At 48.7% G+C, this 23,148-nt stretch overlaps 1 protein-coding gene across 2 annotated transcripts in view; it reads right to left on the reverse strand.

Annotated features, from left to right (window-relative positions):
• Window positions 1–23,148, reverse strand: part of LOC115659955 (aryl hydrocarbon receptor-like) — a 130,024-nt gene that overhangs the window by 21,135 nt on the left and 85,741 nt on the right. For both annotated transcript variants that reach the window (XM_030580790.1, XM_030580789.1), the window contains exon 4: window positions 10,482–10,571. In XM_030580790.1, coding sequence (XP_030436650.1) covers window positions 10,482–10,571 — 90 coding nt within the window. The remainder of the gene's footprint in view (window positions 1–10,481; window positions 10,572–23,148) is intronic.

A 23,148-nucleotide genomic window follows, 5' to 3' on the forward strand; every position in this document is an offset into this window, starting at 1 on the left:
ATGTCAGTGGGTGCCGGGTCAGGCCAGGGTGGGTAAAGGTGGCCTGCAGTGTGCACAGGAATGATTTTGATTTGTTTTACAAGCTTGTTCTTTATTTGGCTAAATTCTGCAGCCCTCACCTCCAAGGTATAGCCAGCAGTCCCTGCAAAGGCAATGGAGCTACCTGTTGGAGCCAAAACACTACAATGGACCCAATTCTGCCACCTTTACTCAGCATGGGGAAGGACCTGGTTCTTCAGTGGGGCCATTTGGGGCATAAGAGAGAGTCAGTGTGGGAAAAAACTGATTCAAGTGTCAGCGGTGCAGAATCAAGCCCAATCTGCTCAAAGAATCCCAACAGAACGGATCACCCTGATTAATTCTGCTTTTGCCCTGTCATCACCTAAAGAGTGAGATTGTGGCTCTGGACTTCACTACACAGGTGTGCAGTTACAAGCTACCCCAGTGTCATTAATATGCAGTGTGTTTGCTGGCAAGATGAAGCCTGTTTAAGCAGAAAAAGCAAAGCAATGCTGGACCAATAAAGTAGCTCTGATAAGAACAAAGGCCAAAAAAGGTCCATAATGAAGTCACACTTCATAACAAACACTTTGCCTCATTTCCCTGCATGAGTCAGAGGAACAAACAAACATGATTGACAAAGAGCAGATCAGAATAATAAAATCAGAAACACTGCCTTTGCTGCAACTTGCCAACTAAGTTAATCATCAAGATCTTCACATTTAAAATAATAAGACAACTTCTGAATGATTAACTATAAATAAGGTTTAGAATGCTAGACCCACATACTGGAGCCATTTAGCTAAATCCCCTGAACATTATAGGAGCTTTGTATTGGTTATATTTCAATTTATTATAATACATTTTTTTAAATGAAAGGACATTCTGCATATTGGAAGAAACATTCTTAAAGCAATTTGACACCCCTGCAGCTGATTTATGCATATGCTGTACGGTACTTAGATTCTTCTTCGAGTGCTTGCTCATATCCATTCCAGTTAGGTGTGCGCGCCGTGCGTGCACGTCTGCCGGAAACTTTTTACCCTAGCAACTCCAGTGGGCTGGCAGGTCGCCCCCTAGAGTGGCGCCACTATGGCACTAGATATATACCCCTGCTGGCCCGCCCGCTCCTCAGTTCCTTCTTACCGCCGTGTCGGTTGCTGGAACTGTGGAGTGCGGTTCGCTGACCTCCACGTCCCTAGCTCTCCTCGTCGTTTAGCTTATAAAACCTTTTTTCTCAGTTAGTTATAGTTACCTTTTCAGTATAGTTGTAGTTAGTTAAGTTTTTGTAAATAGTTATTGAACATTGCCTGTGGGTGGGCTGTTGCCCTCCCCGGCACCCGGCACCGGGCCCATGCCTGACTCGCCAGGATTTAAACAGTGCTCGACTTGCAAGAAGCCGATGCCTACAAGCGACCCCCACGACGCGTGCCTGAAGTGCCTGGGGGAATCGCACATTCGTGACAAGTGCCGCATTTGTAAGGCCTTTAAGCCGCGCACCAAAAAGGAAAGAGACCAACGTCTCCGCGCCCTTCTCATGGAAGCGGCTCTCTCTCCGGCACCGGCAGCGCAGTCCACCGCTTCGGCTCCGGCACCGGACCGCGCCGGCACCGGCAAGACTCCCCGGCACCGACCATCTCCGGCACCGGGGACAGACGTACATCCCTCGACGTCTGTCTCCACACCCAGGCAGACCCGAGTGGACCGCCCAGCTCCTACCTTAGCCGTGGCACCGCCTGCAGGACTGTCGACTCTGGGCCCGGAGGGTCCGTCGAGTCCAGCTCTTCCTAGCTCCCCAATATGATCAGGGGTCGAGCTAAGGGTCCCGTCAACGCCGGAGACTTTCGCCTCGGCTCGGGACTTGATTGCTCTCACGGAGCCAACTCAACCACCCACGGGACGCATCGTATCCACGGGCAAGCCGATGCTTCGTCCGTCCTCTCCCGCGTCCCGACGCCGATCACCCCGATGGCGTGACCGCTCATGCTTGGGGCACCGCTCGGAGTCCCGGCACCGATCGCCTAGACGGTGCCGGTCGTACTCGCGGCACCGATCACCATCTGGCCGGTCCCGATCGGCTTCATCACACCATTGGCACCGAGCCTCCAGGAGTCGTTCGCCTCGGCGTTCGGCACCACGGTCGACCTCCCGGCACCGAACCGGTGGCAGGTCCCGCACCCGGTCGACGTCCCGGCACCGCGCTGGTAGTAGGTCCCGGTCTCCATTGCCGTCTCGGCACCGGGCCTCCAGAAGGTCGCGATCTCACTCCAGACATCGACATCGCTCCCGCTCCAGGTCGAGATCTCGGCGCAGGTCATCACGCCGCTCTCGGTCCCGGTCCCGGTTCCGGTATGAGTCACGGCACCGACCCTCGGTACCGAGGGCAACGTCAGTCACGGCACCGGCGGCGCTGTACCATTCCAGCTCAGCGCCTCCCTGGCCTGCTACGGAGCCCTCCGTCTCCTCCCTCAATGATAGTGCCTATGACAAGACACTCGACAGGCATGAAAATCGCTTCCCGGAGCAAGATAGAGGACATCCGCAGTGGGGATTCTGGACCCCGTGGGCATACGCCCAGATGCAAGGTCCTCATCACATCACCCCCCGTCCATTGGTGGAGCGTAGACCACCGGAGGCTACGGTGTCCAGGCCACCCCTCTCTCCGAAAACGGAGGACACTTCCCGGGACCCGGAGCTCCCTCAGGATACCGAGGTGCAGCCCCTTGTACAACCCCCCGTGGATACTCTGTTGCCCGGAATCTCCTCATCTTCATCCCAGGATGAGGCGGTGGCCGGTACCTCTTCCTCCAGCCCCCCGCCATTGGATTTAAGGGCACATCAGGATCTCCTCCGCCGAGTGGCTCAAAATCTAAACCTCCAGGCGGAGGAGGTAGAGGAAGTGGAGGACCCAGTGGTGAGCATCCTGGCAGACGATGCGCCAACCAGGGTTGCCTTGCCCTTCATAAAGACCATACAAAATAATGCCAATACCATCTGGCAGTCACCGGCCTCCATTCCCCCGACCTCTCGGGGGGTGGAGCGGAAATACATGGCCCCATCTAAAGGGTATGAATATTTGTACGTTCACCCGACTCCCTGTTCATTGGTGGTCCAGTCGGTAAATGACAGGGAGCGCCACGGACAGGAAGCCCCGGCGCCTAAGTCAAGGGAGGCCAGGCGCATGGACCTTTTGGGCCGCAAGGTCTATTCGGCAGGGGCTCTACAGCTCCGCGTATCCAACCAGCAGGCTCTCCTCAGCCGCTACTCCTTTAACACCTGGGTAGCGACAGAGAAGTTTGCGGAGCTCTTGTCACAGGACGCATGCCAGGAGTTTTCCACCATCCTGGACGAGGGCAAGAAGGTGGCGAGAACATCACTCCAGGCCTCCCTTGATGCCGCTGACTCGGCCGCGTGAACCCTGGCTTCCAGGCTCACCATGCGGCGCCTCTTGTGGCTGCAGGTCTCCGGCCTTCCGCCGGAACTCCAGCACACGATCCAGGACCTCCCCTTCGAAGGCCAGGGTCTGTTCTCAGACAAGACTGACCCTAGGCTGAAGGACTTAAAAGATAATAGGGTCATCATAAAGTCGCTCGGAATGCATACTCCGGCGACCCAACGCAGATCCTTCAGACAACAGAACCAGCAGCAGCAGCGGCGTCCATACCCCCCGTTCCGCCTGAGACAGGACCCCTCGCGACGCCGGGGCAGGAACAACCGCCGCAGGCAGTCGGGAGGTCAGGCGGGACAAAGCCAGGGCCCCGCTAAAGCCCCCCCAGGGCCTAAGCCTTCATTTTGAAGGTGCGCCCGAGGGCGCAGTACCAGTCTCCCCTACGGATCCTTTCCCGCAGTTTTCCAACCGCCTTTCCTCTTTCCTCCCGGCGTGGTCCCAAATAACATCGGACCGCTGGGTCCTACGCACGATACAGGACGGTTATCGCCTGCAGTTTTCCTCACCCCCACCCTCCCACCCTCCTTCCCCGTCCCTCTTCAGGGACCCCTCTCATGAGCAATTCCTCTGTCAGGAAGTGCACACGCTCCTGGCCAAAGGAGCCATAGAGGTGGTTCCAGAGAACGAGAAGGGCAAGGGGTTTTACTCCCACTATTTCCTGATCCCCAAATCCAAGGGCGGTCTCAGGCCCATCCTCGACCTGCGGGAACTCAACAAGTACATCGTGAAGTTGAAGTTCCGTATGGTGTCCCTCGGAACTATCATCCCGTCCCTGGATCCCGGAGACTGGTACGCCGCCCTCGATATGCAGGACGCCTATTTCCACATTGCTATCACCCCCCATCACAGGCGTTTCCTCCGCTTTGTGGCCGACCGCCAGCACTATCAATTTGCGGTCCTCCCATTTGGCCTCTCTACGGCCCCACGAGTATTTACAAAATGTATGGCAGTAGTCATCGCTCACCTCCGACGCTGCCATATCCATGTCTTCCCCTACCTGGACGACTGGCTGATCAGGGGTACATCAGAGCAACAGATCAGAGATCATGTCACCAGGATCAGCTCCCTTTTTGCTGCTTTGGGCCTCGTAATCAATGCCGACAAGTCCACTCTACTCCCCACGCAGCGGATAGAGTTTATCGGAGCTGTGCTAGACTCTACACTCGCCAGGGCCTTGCTGCCCCTGCCCAGGTTCCGGTCATTGTCAGACATTATTCTCCGGTTGCGAGCGGCCCCGCTGACCTCAATCCGAACGTGTCTGGCCCTATTAGGCCACATGGCGGCCTGCACGTTTGTAACAGCGTACACCCGTCTCCGCATGTGACCTCTTCAAACATGGCTGATTGCTCAGTATCGACTGACCAGACGTTCCTTGGATTCAGTCGTCACCGTCCCTCAGGCGGTGCTGGACTCTCTACACTGGTGGCTGGACCGATCCATGGTGTGTGCGGGGCTCCCGTTCCATCCGCCCCAGCCTTCCGCATCCCTAACCACGGACGCTTCCGACCTGGGCTGGGGAGCTCACTGCGGCACTCAGAGGACTCAGGGCTTGTGGACCCCGCAAGAGATCAACCTCCACATCAACGTACGGGAGTTGAGAGCGGTCCGCCTTGCTTGTCAAGCATTTGTCCATCTCCTCCACGGTCATTGTGTTGCGGTGTTCACCGACAACACGACGACCATGTTCTACATCAACAAGCAGGGCGGCACCAGGTCCTCTCCCCTCTGTCTGGAGGCGATATGTCTCTGGGAGTTCTGCATAGCCTATTCTATTCACCTGTCCACCTCCTACCTTTCCGGAGTGCGGAATACCCTCGCGGATCGGCTGAGCAGATCCTTCCTCTCACACGAGTGGTCCCTCCGTCCGGACGTCGCCCTCTCACTCTTCCAGAGGTGGGGTCGTCCCCGGATAGACCTCTTCGCATCCCGGGTGAACAGGAAGTGTCGAACATTCTGCTCCTTCCAGGGTCGGGAGCCCGGGTCTCTCGCGGATGCATTCCTGATCCCTTGGACAACACACCTCCATTATGCTTTCCCGCCCATTCCCCTGATTCACAGAGTTCTAATCAAGGTGCGCAGGGACAAAGCCCAATTGATTCTAATAGCTCCGGCATGGGCCAGGCAGCACTGGTACCCCGTGTTGTTGGACCTCTTAGTGACCAACCCAGTTACCCTACCTCTTCATCGGGATCTCATCACGCAGGACCACGTCAGGCTCCGTCACCCGGACCTTCCGTCGCTCCACCTCACGGCGTGGCTCCTCCATGGTTGACTGACTCTGAGCTGCGGTGCTCTACCCCGGTCCGCGAGGTTCTCTTGGGCAGCAGAAAGCCTTCCACCAGAGCGACTTATACAGCCAAGTGGAAGCGCTTCTCCCGCTGGTGTGCAGAGAAAGCTCTTCGTCCTATGGAGGTTCCCGTCACCACTCTTCTGGACTACGTCTGGTCCCTTAAGGCCCAGGGGTTGTCATTGTCGTCCCTACGAGTTCACCTCGCTGCCATCTCCGCTTTTCATCCTGGCGTGGACGGCTGTTCTGTTTTCTCTCACCCCATGGTGGCGAGATTCCTGAAGGGGCTGGAGAGGCTCTATCCCCAAATTCGCCCTCCGGCCCCCTCATGGGACCTCAACCTGGTCCTGTCCCGGCTCATGGTCCCTCCTTTCGAGCCATTAGCTAGCTGCTCCCTGCTTTACCTCTCATGGAAAACCGCCTTCCTTGTGGTCATTACCTCAGCTAGAAGGATGTCAGAGCTGAGGGCCCTCACGGTGGACCCACCGTATACGGTCTTCCACAAGGATAAGGTACAGCTGAGGCCGCACCCTGCTTTCCTTCCTAAGGTGGTCTCAGCTTTCCATGTCAACCAAGAGATTTTCCTCCCAGTTTTCTTCCCTAAGCCCCATTCGTCCTGCAGGGAGCAGCAGCTTCACTCGCTAGATGTCCGACGGGCGCTAGCCTTTTACATGGACAGGACAAAACCCTTCCGCAGGTCCCCTCAGTTATTCGTGGCAGTAGCGGACAGGGTCAAGGGGCTACCGATCTCCTCTCAGAGGTTATCGTCATGGGTTACGTCCTGCATCAGGACCTGCTATGACTTGGCCTAACTCCCGTCGGGCTGAGTGACTGCTCATTCTACCAGAGCACAGGCATCCTCGCTGGCCTTCCTCGCCCGAGTGCCCATTCAAGAAATCTGTAGGGCAGCGACCTGGTCATCCGTTCATACATTTGCTTCGCATTATGCCCTGGTCCAGCAGTCCAGAGATGATGCTGCTTTTGGATCTGCAGTGCTCCAGGCCGTGACCTCTCACTCCGACCCCACCACCTAGGTAAGGCTTGGGAATCACCTAACTGGAATGGATATGAGCAAGCACTCGAAGAAGAAAAGACGGTTACTCACCTTTGTAACTGTTGTTCTTCGAGATGTGTTGCTCATATCCATTCCACACCCGCCCTCCTTCCCCACTGTCGGAGTCGCCGGCAAGAAGGAACTGAGGAGCGGGTGGGCCGGCAGGGGTATATATCTAGTGCCATAGTGGCGCCACTCTAGGGGGCGACCTGCCGGCCCACTGGAGTTGCTAGGGTAAAAAGTTTCCGGCAGACGTGCACGCGCGGCGCGCACACCTAACTGGAATGGATATGAGCAACACATCTCGAAGAACAACAGTTACAAAGGTGAGTAACTGTCTTTTATTTGGATACCAGTAGTACTGAATCGATTACTTAGAAAAAACATTTTGAAAGGAGAAAAACAGCACTAAATCTGTTCCATTGCCTGCAATAATGCAGCGCCATTAATAGATGACAACATCACTTATTTTTGAAATTCATAACAAAAACATTGCAGATGCTGTCAGAAACTAGCATTCAAGATACTGTGCCATGATGGCTACAGCTGAAGCCTGGGAGTCAAGAGATCTGAGTTCTAATTCTGGCTTTGCTACTGTGAGTCCTTGGGCAAATCACTTCACCTCTTTGGCTCAGTTTCTCCATCTGCAAAACTGAGCTAATAAGGCTTACTTTGGGATCTACAAAGAATGAGAAGCACTATATATAAGAATGAGGTCCCTTATTTGACTTCCTTACAGGTTAAGGCAGGCAAGTCAATATCTACTTTGCACACACAGTTACAGCAATTGCATGCATGCCTCAGGTATCTGTGCACAGCAAAGACCAATGCTGGAGATTTGGATGCGCAATTACAGGACCCAATCCTGTGCTTAAGGCTATTACATATGCAGATTAGTTGAGCAGTTGCATTTATTTTACACATGCATTTGTGATCTGGCCTTGTTTGAAAATCTAGCTCTCCACATTTAAGTGCCCATTTGAGAGGGGCTGCCACCACGGGGGAACTATTTCAAATCAGTCACTGACTTTTATTTATCACTGAGATTTGAGATGATTTTTCAGTGCTGCTTTTGGTAATTCTGAAAAGCAGTTTGTTTTTAGAAAAAATCCCTCTCTTTCCTGATCCTCCACAGAAGTTCTGACGCTGAATTGGTGACACTGCTAGCTTTTAAATGATACATTCATTAAAACACGTCAATTTCGGTTTTAAGAACTGGCAACTTGGCTTAGGCAATTAAACTTTTCCTACCATGCTAGGAAAGGGACATTCTGAGGTATCCATGGTAATGCTGGAGCCTGCGGCCCTGACTCAAGAGATTCTCCTACCATAGCCTGGAGGCACAGTCCAGTGGTGGCTGGAGGTCAACTTGTCCTGCATGGCCTCAGTAAGGTCTTCCATGACAAGCCTGCCAATATTTACCTACCTAGATATTTACAAGGCCTCCATTCCCATCGCATTTGAATACCTCTCAGTTACTGACATATTTATTCTCACAACGCCCCTGTGAGGTAGATGGGGAAGTGAACTCAGGTTTTCTGTGTTTCAGGTTAGTGCTTTAAACAACAAAAGACCATCCAAAAGAGCTTCCGCCTTCTATCAGTTTGATGAAACGTACAAGGCAGATGGAGCCAGCAGGGAGCACAGTGCTAGATGCCACAGCTGAGGAAAGGAAGAAGTCTCCATGCTGGCATTCCTTGCAGGTGAAGAAATCAGCTGAGAGGCTAGCCTGCCAGCCTGATAGCATGAGGATCTACACAAGATCCCATCAAATGGATCTGGCAAGGCAGAGAAGAAAAGTCCTGCTGTGCGATTAGAAGATTATGGGTTCGCTGCAGAAGTCCCTATTTCCCTGGCAAAGGGGCTATTTCTTTTTGTTTGTTTGTCAACTGCTGCAAATGGACCATTTTGATTACCACTACAAAAAGTGTTTTCCTCTCCTGCTGGTAATAGCTCACCTTAACTGATCACTCTCGTTAGAGTGTGTATGGTAACACCCATTGTTTCATGTTCTCTCTGTATATATATATATCTTCCTACTGTATTTTCCACTACATGCATCCGATTAATTGGGCTGTAGCCCACAAAAGCTTATCCTCAAATAAATTTGTTAGTCTCTAAAGTGCCGCAAGTACTCCTTTTTTAATTAAGAAAGGGATAGCTCATAAGACAGAAAATATCACATTGCCTCTATATAAATCCATCCTACGCCCACATCTTGAATACTGCGTGCAGATGTGGTCGTCTCATCACAAAAAAGATATATTGGAATTGGAAAGTAAATCAGGAAGTGTTATTTCCTCCTTCTCATAACACAAGAACTAGGGGCCACCTAATGAAATCAATAGGCAGCAGGTTTAAAACAAACAAAAGGAAGTATTTATTCACACAATGCACAGTCAGTCTGTGGAACTCTTTGCCAGAAGATGTTTGTAAAGGCCAAAACCATAACAGGGTTCAAAAAAGAACTAGACAAATTCATACAGGATAGGTCCATCAATGGCTATTAACCAGGATGGGCAGATGGTGTCCCTAACCACTGTTTGCCAGAAGCTGGGAATGGGCAACAGGGGATGGATCACTTGATAATTCCCTGTTCTGTTCATTCCCTCTGGGGCACCTGGCATTGGCCTTTGTTGGAAGACAGGATACTAAGTTAGATGGACCTTTGGTCTGACCCAATATGGCCGTTCTTATGTTCTCACAAAACATTTTGAAGAAAACCGAAGTTTTTCCATTTTTTGTCAGAACAGTTTTTGCAAAATGTTTCCAGGTTTCACTGAAAAACCTGAAACCCAACAGTTTTTTGGTTTTCAACAATCAAAAATTGATTTTCGGTTGCAGACAACCAGAACATGTTATTTTTCAATTGCAAAAACCAGAAGAAATTGCAGCTTCTGGGAAGGATTCCATTCAGCCAAAAAGACATTTTTCAGCATTGTTATTTGACCAGCTCTCCAGCACTGTTCCCAGTGCAGGGCTGTGGCAAAAGACCACAACCAAGTCTTTTCTACCAGTAATGTTTGTCTTTCTTTCCTTAGTTGACTTTTCTCAGTGTGGCAATGTCATTCCACATCTGGAAGTAACAAGGGATTGTATTCAGAGAGGGAAAAGGAATACATGTATTGTAGTCCCACTCCCTGATATTTGTCCTTTTCATTTCTGTAGTCCCTATGGTAAGTGATCTTAAAAGGGGCAGTGATACCGTGCCATGCCACTGTTAGAATGACAACAGGTGGACTCTCTAGAGTCAAATTCTGCTTCCATCTATATGGGTGTAAATCCAAAGTAATGCCATTGGCTTCAGCTGAGTTACTGCATACTTACATTGCTGGAACAGAGCGGAGTTTGGCCCACACTCTGCAGATAGGAGATCAAGTCTATCTCTTGGCTCTGCTTATCAGCTCAGCTCTTTATTTCCAGCACCAAGAGCAATTTTCTGCTCCTCTCTCTGCTGGCCTCAGATTAGGGGAGCCAGGCATGTGGTTATGAAATCAGCCCAGAAGAATCTCACTACTTTTGGGAGCAGAAACATCTGGTCAAGTCTCATCCACTCATGTCAGAGGAGCCTGGGGTCAATTGGCTGTCAGCTATTTCCCAGGTGAGAGGATATGTTTTACCAGCTAAACCAAAAAAGGAAGTCAAAAGCCAAAGAGAAACCATGTTAAAAAGTGATGGAACATTCTACTAACCTGATGAAATCCAAGATAGTCTTGAATCGTGTGCGAGCAATAAAATATCATCCCTTCAGATGTCACCACCAGCACAAAGCCATTAAGAGCCTAGGAGAGAGGGACAGAGTGAGCATCAGAACTTAGCTCCCAACCCAATACCACTGCATGTGGATAAGAGTCAAGCGGTCAGGTTACCCTATGACAGCTTTCTGATGGCCAGCTGCTAGTGGGGATAAGAAAGTAGTGGGGGTAGGACAACAGCTTAGACAGTTGTGAGAGACACCCTAGGAAATGTTGCTGCTGGGGATGTAGAGAAATAAGGATTTATAGTCAGGCCCAAATGGATCGGGATGGGGAAGGAGGTGCGTTCTGAAAATCCGAGAGGGTGGGTGGACAAGGAATTCTAGCCACAGGGAAACAAGGTTCTGGAGATTAGCTACATGCAGAAAGGTGCAGGATTTGATCTCTTGTTAACACTATACATGAACTAGATATTAGTGACATTGGCAGTCACTGCTAGCCACGAGCCGGCTGCTATCAGCTGGCCATGTACTGGACGCATCATGGTAGGAGTGGGTTGGGAGGAGGGCAGACTCATTTGGGGAAGGCGTTCCATGCATGAGGGGAGGCTTGGCAGAAAGTGGGGAGGTGATGCTGGGAAGCAGACGAGTGAGCAATACAGGCTGTCATGGCAGGCAGGGCTGGAGCAGGGAAACGTTACGTTTCAGCTGATGCAGGGCATGCATGAGGGGATAACAGACAGGCTGGCACATGGGAGTGGACAGCGAGTGAAGGGTCCATTTGTAAACCATCATCTTAAAGATGGCAGCTGAAGCCATGTAAGGGGGCCAGATCACCTAGAGACAGGGTGCACCGGGGGAGCAGCAAGGGGCTATGCACAGAGCTCTGACTGCTGTTCCATTAAATAGGGTTTGATTGATCTATTCAAACAACATGCGAGTGGACCGACACATTCAGTTACAAAACCACTGAGCTAGCTCAGCACTGGCTCGATGGACAGTGGCTTCCCTTTGCCAGTGCTGAGGGATCAGAGAGACTGCAAAGAACTGTTCAGCGTACACAGATAGGTGTAGCCTCATGTGACATCCTAGTACCTCCCTTTCTCCAAAATATCTCCCTGGATGGCCTGCTGGCTACCTCTGCTTTCACTTAGTACACAGACAGGATGTGCAACAGCAACACATAGAAACAGGCAGTTAGGGGAAGTCTTTCCAATGTCATCTTCTCTGCTACAATTACTCTGAACTGTTCCTCCTAGAGCTACCTCTTTGTGCTATGGGTGAGGGGAAAGCATCATTCATTTTGCACAGTTCATAACTTTGAAAGTCAGTTCTTAACACATAGAAACTGTAAATCATGCTTGAAAGTAAATACCGTGGGCCAGACCCTCAAACCACCTTCAATCAGTTGCTTTGCACTGACCTAAAGGGGCTGTTGGGGATTCTCCAGAGGCAGGGGAATCCCCAGCTGATGATAAATGGGGACATTCAGACCTCCAGCATGCAGGGCACAGCTGAACATCTCCTGATCCCTGACTGGTGGAAAGGTCTCTAGAGAACGTTACTGCGGACATAACTTAGAGCAGCTCTTAGGCTGCTGTAAGTTACACCAGGGTTGAACCAGCAGGAGGAGCAGAAAGGTGGCTTAGTTCCACTCCTCTCAGGTCCTGATACCAGCACTGTTCTTATGGCTTCATATGTTCAGAGCCTAATGCTGGGATAGTTACTTTGCCTAAAAAAGACAGTACACTGCTACTTCAATATAACACCACCTAATAGAACATGAATTTGGATATAACATGGTAAAGCAGTGCTCTGAGGGGATGGGGCTGTGCACTCCGGTGGATCAAAGCAAGTTTCACCTATAATGCAGTAAGATTTTTTGGCTCCCAAGGACAGTGTTATATCAAGGTAGAGGTGTATTTGTGATACTGTCAGGAGGGAGGACAGTTTGTATTCCCCTTAAACACTAGTTTAACGAAAAAAAAAAATCTCTAAAATAAGTACACATTTGGTTTACACACAGCACGTTGAAGCTATTTCAGTCCTGGGGGAATTCTGTGCCACTGTGCATTCAGAATTCATGCCCCTCTGCAGATTTCTTTGCTTCCCCGCAGAAAATTATGAGGAAAGAAAAGGGAAGCTGCAAGAGCAGTCACATGCCGGCGTCTGGAGCAGCCAGCGGAGAGGTTAATCTCCATGGGGGTGGGGCAAGGCTGAGGATGCCCATGAATGTATTTTGGGATAGCAGGGGGGCACAGCCCCCTCAGACAGGTGAGGCATGCAGGGGAAAATGTGGGGTTACATGCCACTGTCCCCATTCCCATTTCTGTGAGTGCAGAGCTGCCCGGGTGAAGGAGGGTTCTGCTATAGGTAGCTTACCCTGCTACTGGATGCTGTCTCCTGGGTCCTAGTGCTGGTTTCCTACCCTTTGTGCGCTGGGAGCAATTCTGTCTTCTGTACAATGGGGAATGCCTACGGTGAGGCAGGGCAAGGAGGGAGGAAATGGGAAAGAGGCAGTGGGGAAGGAAGGGGGGATAGGATAGGGCAGGGGGAGGTGGATGGGAGAGGGGAGGAAGAAGGAATGGGGGAGAGGCAGTGGGGGAGGGGATAGGGGAGAAGTAGGAGCCCAGCATGCAGTGTCCTCTCAGCCACCCTCATGAGCCCTCTGCACCCAGACTCCCACCCCACTGAGCCCCAACCAGCTGCACCTGGACCCTACCCCACTGGGCCCATTCCCCCAGCACCCATACCCCCTGCTGAGTCCCAACCACCTTCACCTGTAACCCCCGACTCTGTGGATTCAGATCCCCCACAGAACCCTCTAACCCCACCCCTGGATCCCCCCACAATAAGCCCCTCCACACTTGGATCCTGCTGGACTGAACCTGCATGTCCCACACCTGGTGAGCCTGGCACAGGGGAGCAGAGCCTCAAGGTGTTTCAGGCGCAGGCCCGGCCCTTGAGCTGTGACAGCTTCACATGCAGCCTCACCACCAAGTCCCTGTCCAGGGGGGCTGGGTGGGGTGGCAGGGGCCTGCAGGGTCATCTCCACCCTGCTACCAACAGGTAAGAGCTACTTTACAGGACATTTCTTGTTCTCATCATTCCTACCAACAGCACAACACACAATCTAGTCAGTTGTTTGCTATGCTAGGGGGAGAAACACGTTTTCAGTAAATCCGTGTGATGCTAAAGCAGCCTGATTCTTGTGGCTCTGTCTTCTGCTCCGTCACAAAGTTACGCTCCTACTATGCTGCAGTCACTTTATAGTACACGTGCAGTCAGCCACACACACCAAATATTTAATACCAAATATCGTTCCCTTAGCAGCGGATTGCCACCTCTTTATTAAACAGCAAATACACAACCAGTATTTGTAGGGGTGGTTCCACCCATGCTCAGTGCTTGATGGACCTGACCCAAAGTCAGATGACGTCAGTCAAGAGACTTTTATTGACTTCAGTGACCTTTGGATCAAGTGATATATTCCTAATGCTTAGAAGATGGCACACACATCCCAGCTCCCTAAATTTACTCCCCGCCTCAGAAAAATGTACAGAGAGGACTGGAACATCACCCAAATGGATCCAACTATTCCCTCAATATAAAGCATCTAAATATAGGCCTAATCTGCTGATCCTATTAAAGCAACATGGCACTAAGAAATTTTATTTCTTTTAGTATTTGAACCTCTTGGTCAGTTTCCCTATAGTTTTGGCTGGGGCCAATACATTTTAGCAGGCTGTGAACCTGAACAGTGTGTTTTATTTACAGTGGGTTGAATCCTGAGGGTTGTCTTCTCAGGTTTTGCTCCATTTTTATTTAGCCTTTCCTCAGACAAATTTCCACCAAGCACAAAGATTGACATGGAGTCAGTGGAAGTGTACACTGAAGAATGGCTGCAGGATTCAACCCGCCATTATTTATTTTTATTTCTTACATATTCCAAGTAGGCTCATCACCAAACCTCTTGGTGCCATTTACACAACTGAAGTTTGAAAGTACAGTACTTTCCCCTTCTACTTTCTTAAATGCCAGACACACAAGAGTAGCCAGGACACCAGTCAATTGGACTTGTGCTCCTAAACGCCTTAAGAATGTGGGAAAAATCTCCCCTGAGGGTCCTGAAGCAGAGCTGAGTCTAATAAAACTGGGGTTGTGCATCACTTTAATGATAGGACATAGATGAACTCAGTTCGGGGGAAGTCATAGCATCTGCCAGGCTCTCAGAATGTTACTCCCTGCCAGGAAGCATCACCTGCACTATTTTCCTCTTGGGTGCTACACTTAGATAATGCCCTGCTGCTACTGTGACGCATCTCACCGCTCTCTAAAATCTTCCTGAAAGGTCTCAGCAGAGCCAATGTAAAAACAAACATGCATTGGTCTGCTCTTTTTTGGATCATTATTGAGCAGAACTTGTCATCAGCATTGACTCATGTCCTCTGGAATGGTGGCTGAAGCATGAAGGGACATATGAATCTTTAGCACATCTGGCACGTAAATATCTTGTGATGCTGGCTAAAACAGTGCCACGTGAATGCCTGTTCTCACTTTCAGGTGACATTCTAAAGAAGACGTGAGCAGCATTATCTCCTGCAAATTGCAACTGAACTTGTTTGTCTGAGCGATTGGCTGAAGTAGGACTGAGTGGATTTGTAGGTTCTAAAGTTTTACATTGTTTTATTTTGGAATGCAGTTATTTTATGTATATAATTCTACATTTGTAAGTTCAACTTTCATTATAAAGAGATTGCACTACAGTACGTGTATTAAGTGAACTGAAATATACTATTTTTTTTTGTTTTACAGTGCAAATATTTGTAATAAAAAATAAAGTGAGCACTGTGCACTTTGTATTTGGTGTTGTAATTCAAATTAATATATTTGAAAATGTAGAAAACATCCAAAATATTTAAATAAATGGTATTTTATTAGTGTTTAACAGTGCAATTAATCGCGATACATTTTTTTAATTGCACAATGAATCGCAATTATTTTTTTTAATTGCTCGACAGCCCTAGTGGGAGCAGATGAAAGTAGTCCAGGATCAGTTCTTTAGCCTGAACATCCTCATTTGTGATCCCTGTTCTGTAATGCAGCATTTCTGATGGGACTAAATCGACAGTAATGAGATCACAGCAGGCCTGTGCAGAACGGCGAAAAATATTTGGCTAGAACAACAGACGCCCGCTTATTTATGAGGGGCACTGTGGTGGGGCAACTGCCCCCTGAGAAAAAGGCTGGAACAAGCCTTTGAAGCTGCGCAGGCTGGCAGCCAATCAACGGAGGCCTGTGGGGAGCCAATCAGGGCAGGGCAGAAGCAGCCAATCAGTGCCGGGCAAGGCCCTATATAAAGGCTGCCTAGGAGGAGGAGAGGCAGTCTCTCCCTGGTTGGCAAGGGAGAAGGACCAGCTCCTGAGGAAGAAGCTAGTACCTTGGACAGAACAGTTCTAGACAGGCCCGGGGGAGCTAGAGTAGCGAGTACGGAAGGGGATGAGTCTGGAGTAGTGAGCACTGCTGGAGGGCAGTGTCCTGACGAGGACGCCGCCAAGCAGAGAGCAACACGGGTCGCAGAGCAGAATGGACAGCAGACAAGACACCACACACTGAGGGTGCTCCACAGTGGACAGAACTAATTCCTGGAGCAACCAGCAGGAGGCACCAATGGTGGTGAGTCTTGACCCTGCCACAGGCACTCAAGAGGTACTCACACACACTCCATGGCCCCAGTTCCTCTATGTGGTGGACTGGGAAGAGTTGCTTTTACAGCTAGTGTGGTTAGGAAAGTAAAACCAACAAGCCTGTGTATTTAAAGGCAAGATCAAAGAGGTTATTCAGGCCAAGTAGTTCACCCTCAGAAAATGGAAATCCAGCCCAAAGGAGCAGAAGGTAGGTAAAATATAAGACAAAAGTTCAAATTATAAGGCCAGAAGGGACAATTGTGACCAGCTATTCAGACCTTTTGTACAACCCAGGCCAGAGAACTGTCCCAAAATAATTCCTAGGGCAGATCTTTTAGAAAAACACCCAGTCTTGATTTTAAAATTGTCAGGGGGAGATTGTTCCAATGGTTAATTACTCTCGCTGTTAAAAGTTTACACCTGATTTCCTATGCTGGATTGTGTTAGACCTTTCTCTGCTAGACTGAAGAGATCCATTATTAAATATTTGTTCTCCATGTAGGTACTTACAGACTGGAATCAAGTCACCCCTTCTCTTTGGTAAGATAAAGAGATTAAGCTTTTGAGCCTATCACTACAAAGGCATGTCTTCTAATCTTTTAATCATTCTTAAGGATACGACTCTGTCAGGGAGGTCATGGATTCCGGAACTTTCTGGGACTTCTTCTGGGTAAGGGCCGGAGCAGTGGACTGGCAGCCAGCCCCAGGGATGCGGCGCGGCGGCCGCCAGAACAGAGTGGCCATTGGGGTTGGGTCAGCTCCCCTGGGACTAGAGCAGGAGCGGTCAGCCCCAGTAGCGCTCTGTTTGTCCCCACTCCCCCAGCATATTTTTAGTAAAAATCAGGGGCAGGCTGCGGGCTTACGTTAATTTTTGTTTACTGCCTGCAACCTGTGCCTGACTTTTACTAAAGATACCTGTGACAGAATCCTAACCTTAATCATTCTCCTGAATCATTCTCTGAAACCTCTTCAATTTATCATCATCATCCTTGAATTGTTGGCACCAGAACTAGTGCCAAACACAGAGATAAAATAACCTCTCCACTCCTCCTCGAGATTCCCCTGATTATACATCCCAGGATCACATTCGCTCTTTTTGGCCTCAGAGTCACACAAACTTTATATGAGGAGAGACCAAAATGATTGGGACTGCTTAGTTTAGAGAGCAGATAAATACAAGTGGTCAGGATAGAAGCATATAAAATAATGAATAGAATAAGAAAGAGGGCAAATTGTGTACTCCTACTTACATTCTCTCTTCATACAACAACAAGGAGACTTTCATCAACTGAAAAGCACTAAAGTCAGAAATGTCATTGAAAGAAGATGCACAATACATTCTTAACCTGTGGAACTCATGGCCACAAGGTTTTGCTGATGTTAAGGACTTATTAGGATTCAAGAACATATACACAGTGACAGAGAAAATAAGAAATTATGAGGGCTATAAAACCTCTTGATCCAGGGTGTAAGCAGCCTCTAAAAGACAGGTAATAGGAAAAATTAATAATTTTCGACTATGGTGCTTTCTTTTGCATCATCTGGTACTGCATGCTACATAAAGCATTTTGGAACAGGACTTTTATATAAAAGCCAGAAGAGCTAATTTTACAGGATTCCATTGGGGAGCATGTATAAGCAAACAACAATACGCGCACATAAGAACTATAGCCACCCACCCAGGTGTCCCTATGAACACAATTGTCTGTTTGGTATAGAGCTATCTGAAATATCAAATGCCGTATAGTAAAATATGTATACTCCTTCAGGCACATTCTAAACCCAAACACAGTGATACTAGCTACATGAGTGGTATGTTCTGTTTTTATAAAATAAACACGTTCTTTCGCCTGTGCAGAATACAGAGCACTAAGAATCCCCAGAACAGCACAGCCACCAATACACATTTTTAGATGCATTTTTAATGGTACACAACTTCCAGACTTTACGGTTCAAAGGCTTTCCACCCTCTTCTAGAATTCAGTGACAGGAAAATCAATAGTAAAAGGGGAATGTCTGTATTCCCCAGCAGGAATTTGTGTTGGCTTGTATATTTTTAGCCAGTCCCCAACCCCTTTTCTTCAGGGGAGACTAAATTCAAACCTGCTCATCAGTCTTTGCCTGTGTTGGTCTGAGGAGGTCCCCATGTTGCCTTGAGGGCAGCACAGCTAGGTGCTAAATAAAAGATGGGAGGCAGTTCAGAAACGAGGCACTGGCTTTAATAAGGATCTGCCAGAAGCAACGCTTCTTTCATCACAAACCCTTCTGCAGTGCAGTTTCCTGAGTCAGGCACTATGTATTGCTAGGGCTTGTGAACAGTCATTGGCTGATGAGTCAAAGGGCGGCTAGCTCTAAGTTAACAGCTTCTCAGAGTCCAAGCAGAAGTTGAGGTGGAAGATCAACAACACTGATCTTGTATCTCCATGGCACACTAGGGGCGTGTGTGTGTGTGCACGTGTGTTAAGATATGCACTACTTAAAACAGGAATTTAGGGAAGTTCTCCATTTTATACGGGAGGTCAGACTAAATGATCACAATGGTCCCTATCTATGAATATAGCTAGCTGTCTGAATCCACAGTAGCCTTAGGATTTTACTGGAACTCCTGCATTTGCTTAAGCAGATAAGTTAGCAAATATCCTCTCAGAACTGACAACATCCGCATCTGAATATCCCTGTGATGTTCCATGTAGCTGTCATGACTGTCTATGATCTCAGTTCTGGGACATAATGACCTATTGAGCTCACAAATTATGTGACCTATATTGGCTCCTGATTTAGGCCCTAATACGGGGCAATATTACACCCTTCTCTGTTAATGCCCACAAGTTGTCTCAAAGAAATCTGCAAGGTTGGGGTGCTCTCTTCCACGCCCTGGGTATCTGCAGGGAAGAGATGCTCTATGCTGCAGAGGTGCTTTCTGCATTATGCTGTTCTCTGAGGCTCCCCTCCAACCTGGAAGCATGGTTTCTGTAATTGACTTTATATTCCCACTGCAGAGCAGAGGGACAGCCAGGAACAGGAGTCAATACGCCCAGTGGCAAAGCCATGGGGATTTCCGCCAGCATCCAAGAGGAGCACCCTGAGTCAAGAGGCAGCTGTTCCTTATCTCTGCCCACACCACACTGACACCAACCACCCCAGTCAGCCTTGGTATGTCCAGAGATTTCTGAGCAACACAGGAGCAGGCCGTGTTGGCCTGGATCCCCGAACAGGGTCCCGCTCCACACAGTCTCCTTCCCTGCAGACACTACACAGGCTCCTCCAAGTGTGCACTCAGTGACCTTTTATTTGTAGTTCCCTCCACCAACATCACCAGAGTCCCCCTGCAATGGTCTGTTTACAATGTTAACTGAGCTTTTGGCCCTGGCACCAGTACCTGCGGGGGAACAGAGGTCTCCTTACTCTGAGCCCTCTGTGTGACTTGCCCCATCTAGCCCGGTTTCCCCTCACTCTCCCTGCGCTCCCTTCCTGTGCCCCAGCATGGATTTGTAAAGAACAAATCATGTCAAACTAATCTGATAGCGTTCTTTGACAGGATAACGAGCCTTGTGGATAAGGGAGAAGCGGTGGATGTGATATACCTAGACTTCAGTAAGGCATTTGATACAGTCTCGCATGATATTCTTATAGATAAGCTAGGAAAGTACAAATTAGATGGGGCTACTATAAGGTGGGTGCATAACTGGCTGGATAACCGTACTCAGAGAGTAGTTATTAATGGCTCCCAATCCTGCTGGAAAGGTATAACAAGTGGGGTTCCGCAGGGGTCTGTTTTGGGACCGGTTCTGTTCAATATCTTCATCAACTATTTAGATGTTGGCATAGAAAGTACGCTTATTAAGTTTGCGGACGATACCAAACTGGGAGGGATTGCAACTGCTTTGGAGGACAGGGTCAAAATTCAAAATGATCTGGACAAGTTGGAGAAATGGTCTGAGGTAAACAGGATGAAGTTCAATAAAGATAAATGCAAAGTGCTCCACTTAGGAAGGAGCAATCAGTTTCACACATACAGAATGGGAAGAGACTGTCTAGGAAGGAGTATGGCAGAAAGAGATCTAGGGGTCATAGTGGACCACAAGCTTAATATGAGTCAACAGTGTGATACTGTTGCAAAAAAAGCAAACGTGATTCTGGGATGCATTAACAGGTGTGTTGTAAACAAGACACGAGAAGTCATTCTTCCACTTTACTCTGCGCTGGTTAGGCCTCAACTGGAGTATTGTGTCCAGTTCTGGGCACCGCATTTCAAGAAAGATGTGGAGAAATTGGAGAGGGTCCAGAGAAGAGCAACAAGAATGATTAAAGGTCTTGAGAACATGACCTATGAAGGAAGGCTGAAGGAATTGGGTTTGTTTAGTTTGGAAAAGAGAAGACTGAGAGGGGACATGATAGCAGTTTTCAGGTATCTAAAAGGGTGTCATCAGGAGGAGGGAGAAAACTTGTTCACCTTAGCCTCCAATGATAGAACAAGAAGCAATGGGCTTAAACTGCAGCAAGGGAGATTCAGGTTGGACATTAGGAAAAAGTTCCTAACTGTCAGGGTGGTTAAACACTGGAATAGATTGCCTAGGGAAGTTGTGGAATCTCCATCGCTGGAGATATTTAAGAGTAGGTTAGATAAATGTCTATCAGGGATGGTCTAGACAGTATTTGGTCCTGCCATGAGGGCAGGGGACTGGACTTGATGACCTCTCGAGGTCCCTTCCAGTCCTAGAGTCTATGAGTCTGAGTCTATGAGCTGCTGGGGCCACATGAGTTATCGCCTTGCCCAGACCACCAGCCTGATTAGATCATTACCCCGAGGCAGCTTTCCCTGGGGCACTAATTGATCTAAGTGATCAGAGTGCAGGCTCACCTACTCACTCCCTGCACTCTGTCACACTCCTTCTTCCTGTTGCTTCGGAGACATTGGCACTAGTACCAGCTCCTCATCTTGTCTCACTGTGATAGGAAGCGCAGAACCATCAGGAGTCATTTGGGGAAAGACAAAAAAAGAACAGCATGAACCCTGCCCTGGGCATCAGGAACTGTGGTTTCTAGTCTGAGCGCTGCAACTCTGGGCAGAGATCCTCCCTCTGTCTCCGTTTCTCCACCCGAAGAGCGATCGCTCCTGTGTGCTGTGTGAAGAGTCCTGTCTAAGAGCTAAGTGCACACCCCCAGTGTTAGCCTGGCTGTGGCATTCGGAAGGATTAGCGGAAAAAGCCCTGTCTGGTGTCACTGAGACCCCGTGCCTTTTGGCCATCTCATTTGTTTCCCTTTTTGAATGTGGCTGTGGATTTAGTGACCACAATCCCTGTCAAGCCAGGCCGTACTTCCAGAAATGACAGGTCCTGCTGTGGCAGGCTCAGTAGACTCCACTTATGTCATCACACATGGCTTTGTGTGATGATGGCCAGGGACTGCAGTCTGTCTCAAAGGAGTGAGGGAGGGCAGCAGAGCACAGAAATCTTGGTCAGAAAGTAGTGCAGCAGCCAGCACTTGCCAGCGTCTCCCTGTCCCTCAGACAGCATTAGGCTCTGGGGGCACCCACTTCCAGAGCTGCACCTGGACCAAGTGTGCAGCTCCAAAAACCCGTGATCTCAGTCGCATTAATATCCAGCAGCGTGTGTGAACACCAAATCCCATAACTTGGAGGCAGCTAGAACCAGATCTAGCTATTCTCCGATACCCGAGCTGTCAGGCATTCAGTATTCTGAGACCGCAAAAGAATGAGCAGAAATCCACAGCAATTATTCTGTGTCAAGCATCATCGTGTCAAGTCTGATTCAGTCCTGTGCAGAAATCCCACTGTATTAAAAAGTTCTCAGGCTTGCCCCAGAACTCTTAATAAACCAATAATGTTGGTTCTGTCACTTTAACCACTGCTGGCAATTGGAAGCCTTGACAGCAAACCCTGGCCTGCCTTTCCAGTTCACTAATGTATAGATGTCTGAAGTAATTAGTCTGGTGTGCATTCTTAGCCAAGCTCAGCTATTGTTGCTGCCAATTCCCTTTTCACTGTCCAGATCTGTAGTCATTCCACCCCACCCCCTTTATTCTAGACACAAATGGTCTCTCTATTTTCAGAGCAGATCTCACGGTGTGGGAATCTACTGCAGAGGTTAATTAATGCCACCGAATGCACTACTTTTAACCCTTAGAGAAGGCTCCCAGCAGAAACATTTCTATACGATGACAACAATGATCATTTTTTCCAATGTTTCAATTGTCTTTTGTTAACCACGCTGATGGCAGATTGGTTTCATTTCTGGTGAGCAAGATATTAGCCCCACTCGTGTTCTACATTTCACAGTGATACAATGGAACAATGATGCAGTTTAACAAATAATTGCAGCCCCTGTTTTAATACACAGAGACTAGGGGCCTTATTCTCATTGATGTTAAACCTCTTTTCACTACTCTGGCAGTAGAAAGGGGTCTTAAAGTGGGTTTAAGTCACACCAAGTTTAAGCTCTTTGATGTTACTCAAGTGCCGTTTGGGGGGGCATGAGTGTACGTCTACGAGCGTATGTCTGTCATAAACAAATAGTTAAGGGTTAATGTCTCTTTTACCTGTAAAGGGTTAACAAACAGGGAACCAAACAGATGACCAGGGGACCGATCAGGAGACAAGATACTTTCAAATCTCGGTGGAGGGAAGCCTTTGTTTGTGTTTTTTGGGTTTTGCTTTGTTCTCTCTGGGTCCTGGAAGGGACTGGATGTGCAATCAGGTTTCTTGCCAATCTCCCTGCTACAGTCTCTTATATATTCAGAATAGTGAGTAATTTAGTAAGAAAGGTTGTTATAGTCTTTTGATTGTTTCTGTATTTGCAAATGTGTAGTTTGCTGGAAGTATTTTAAATTGTATCTTGCTGGGGGGGAGGCTTCTTTCTAGTTTCTATAAGCTGACAGACCCTGTAACTTTTTACCATCTAATTGCAGAGACAAACTTTTACCTTTTTTTCTTTTTATTAAAAGTTTTGCTTTTAAGAC

The sequence above is a fragment of the Gopherus evgoodei genome, chromosome 11 (genome assembly GCF_007399415.2).
Source record: "Gopherus evgoodei ecotype Sinaloan lineage chromosome 11, rGopEvg1_v1.p, whole genome shotgun sequence".
Lineage (NCBI taxonomy): Eukaryota > Metazoa > Chordata > Testudines > Testudinidae > Gopherus > Gopherus evgoodei.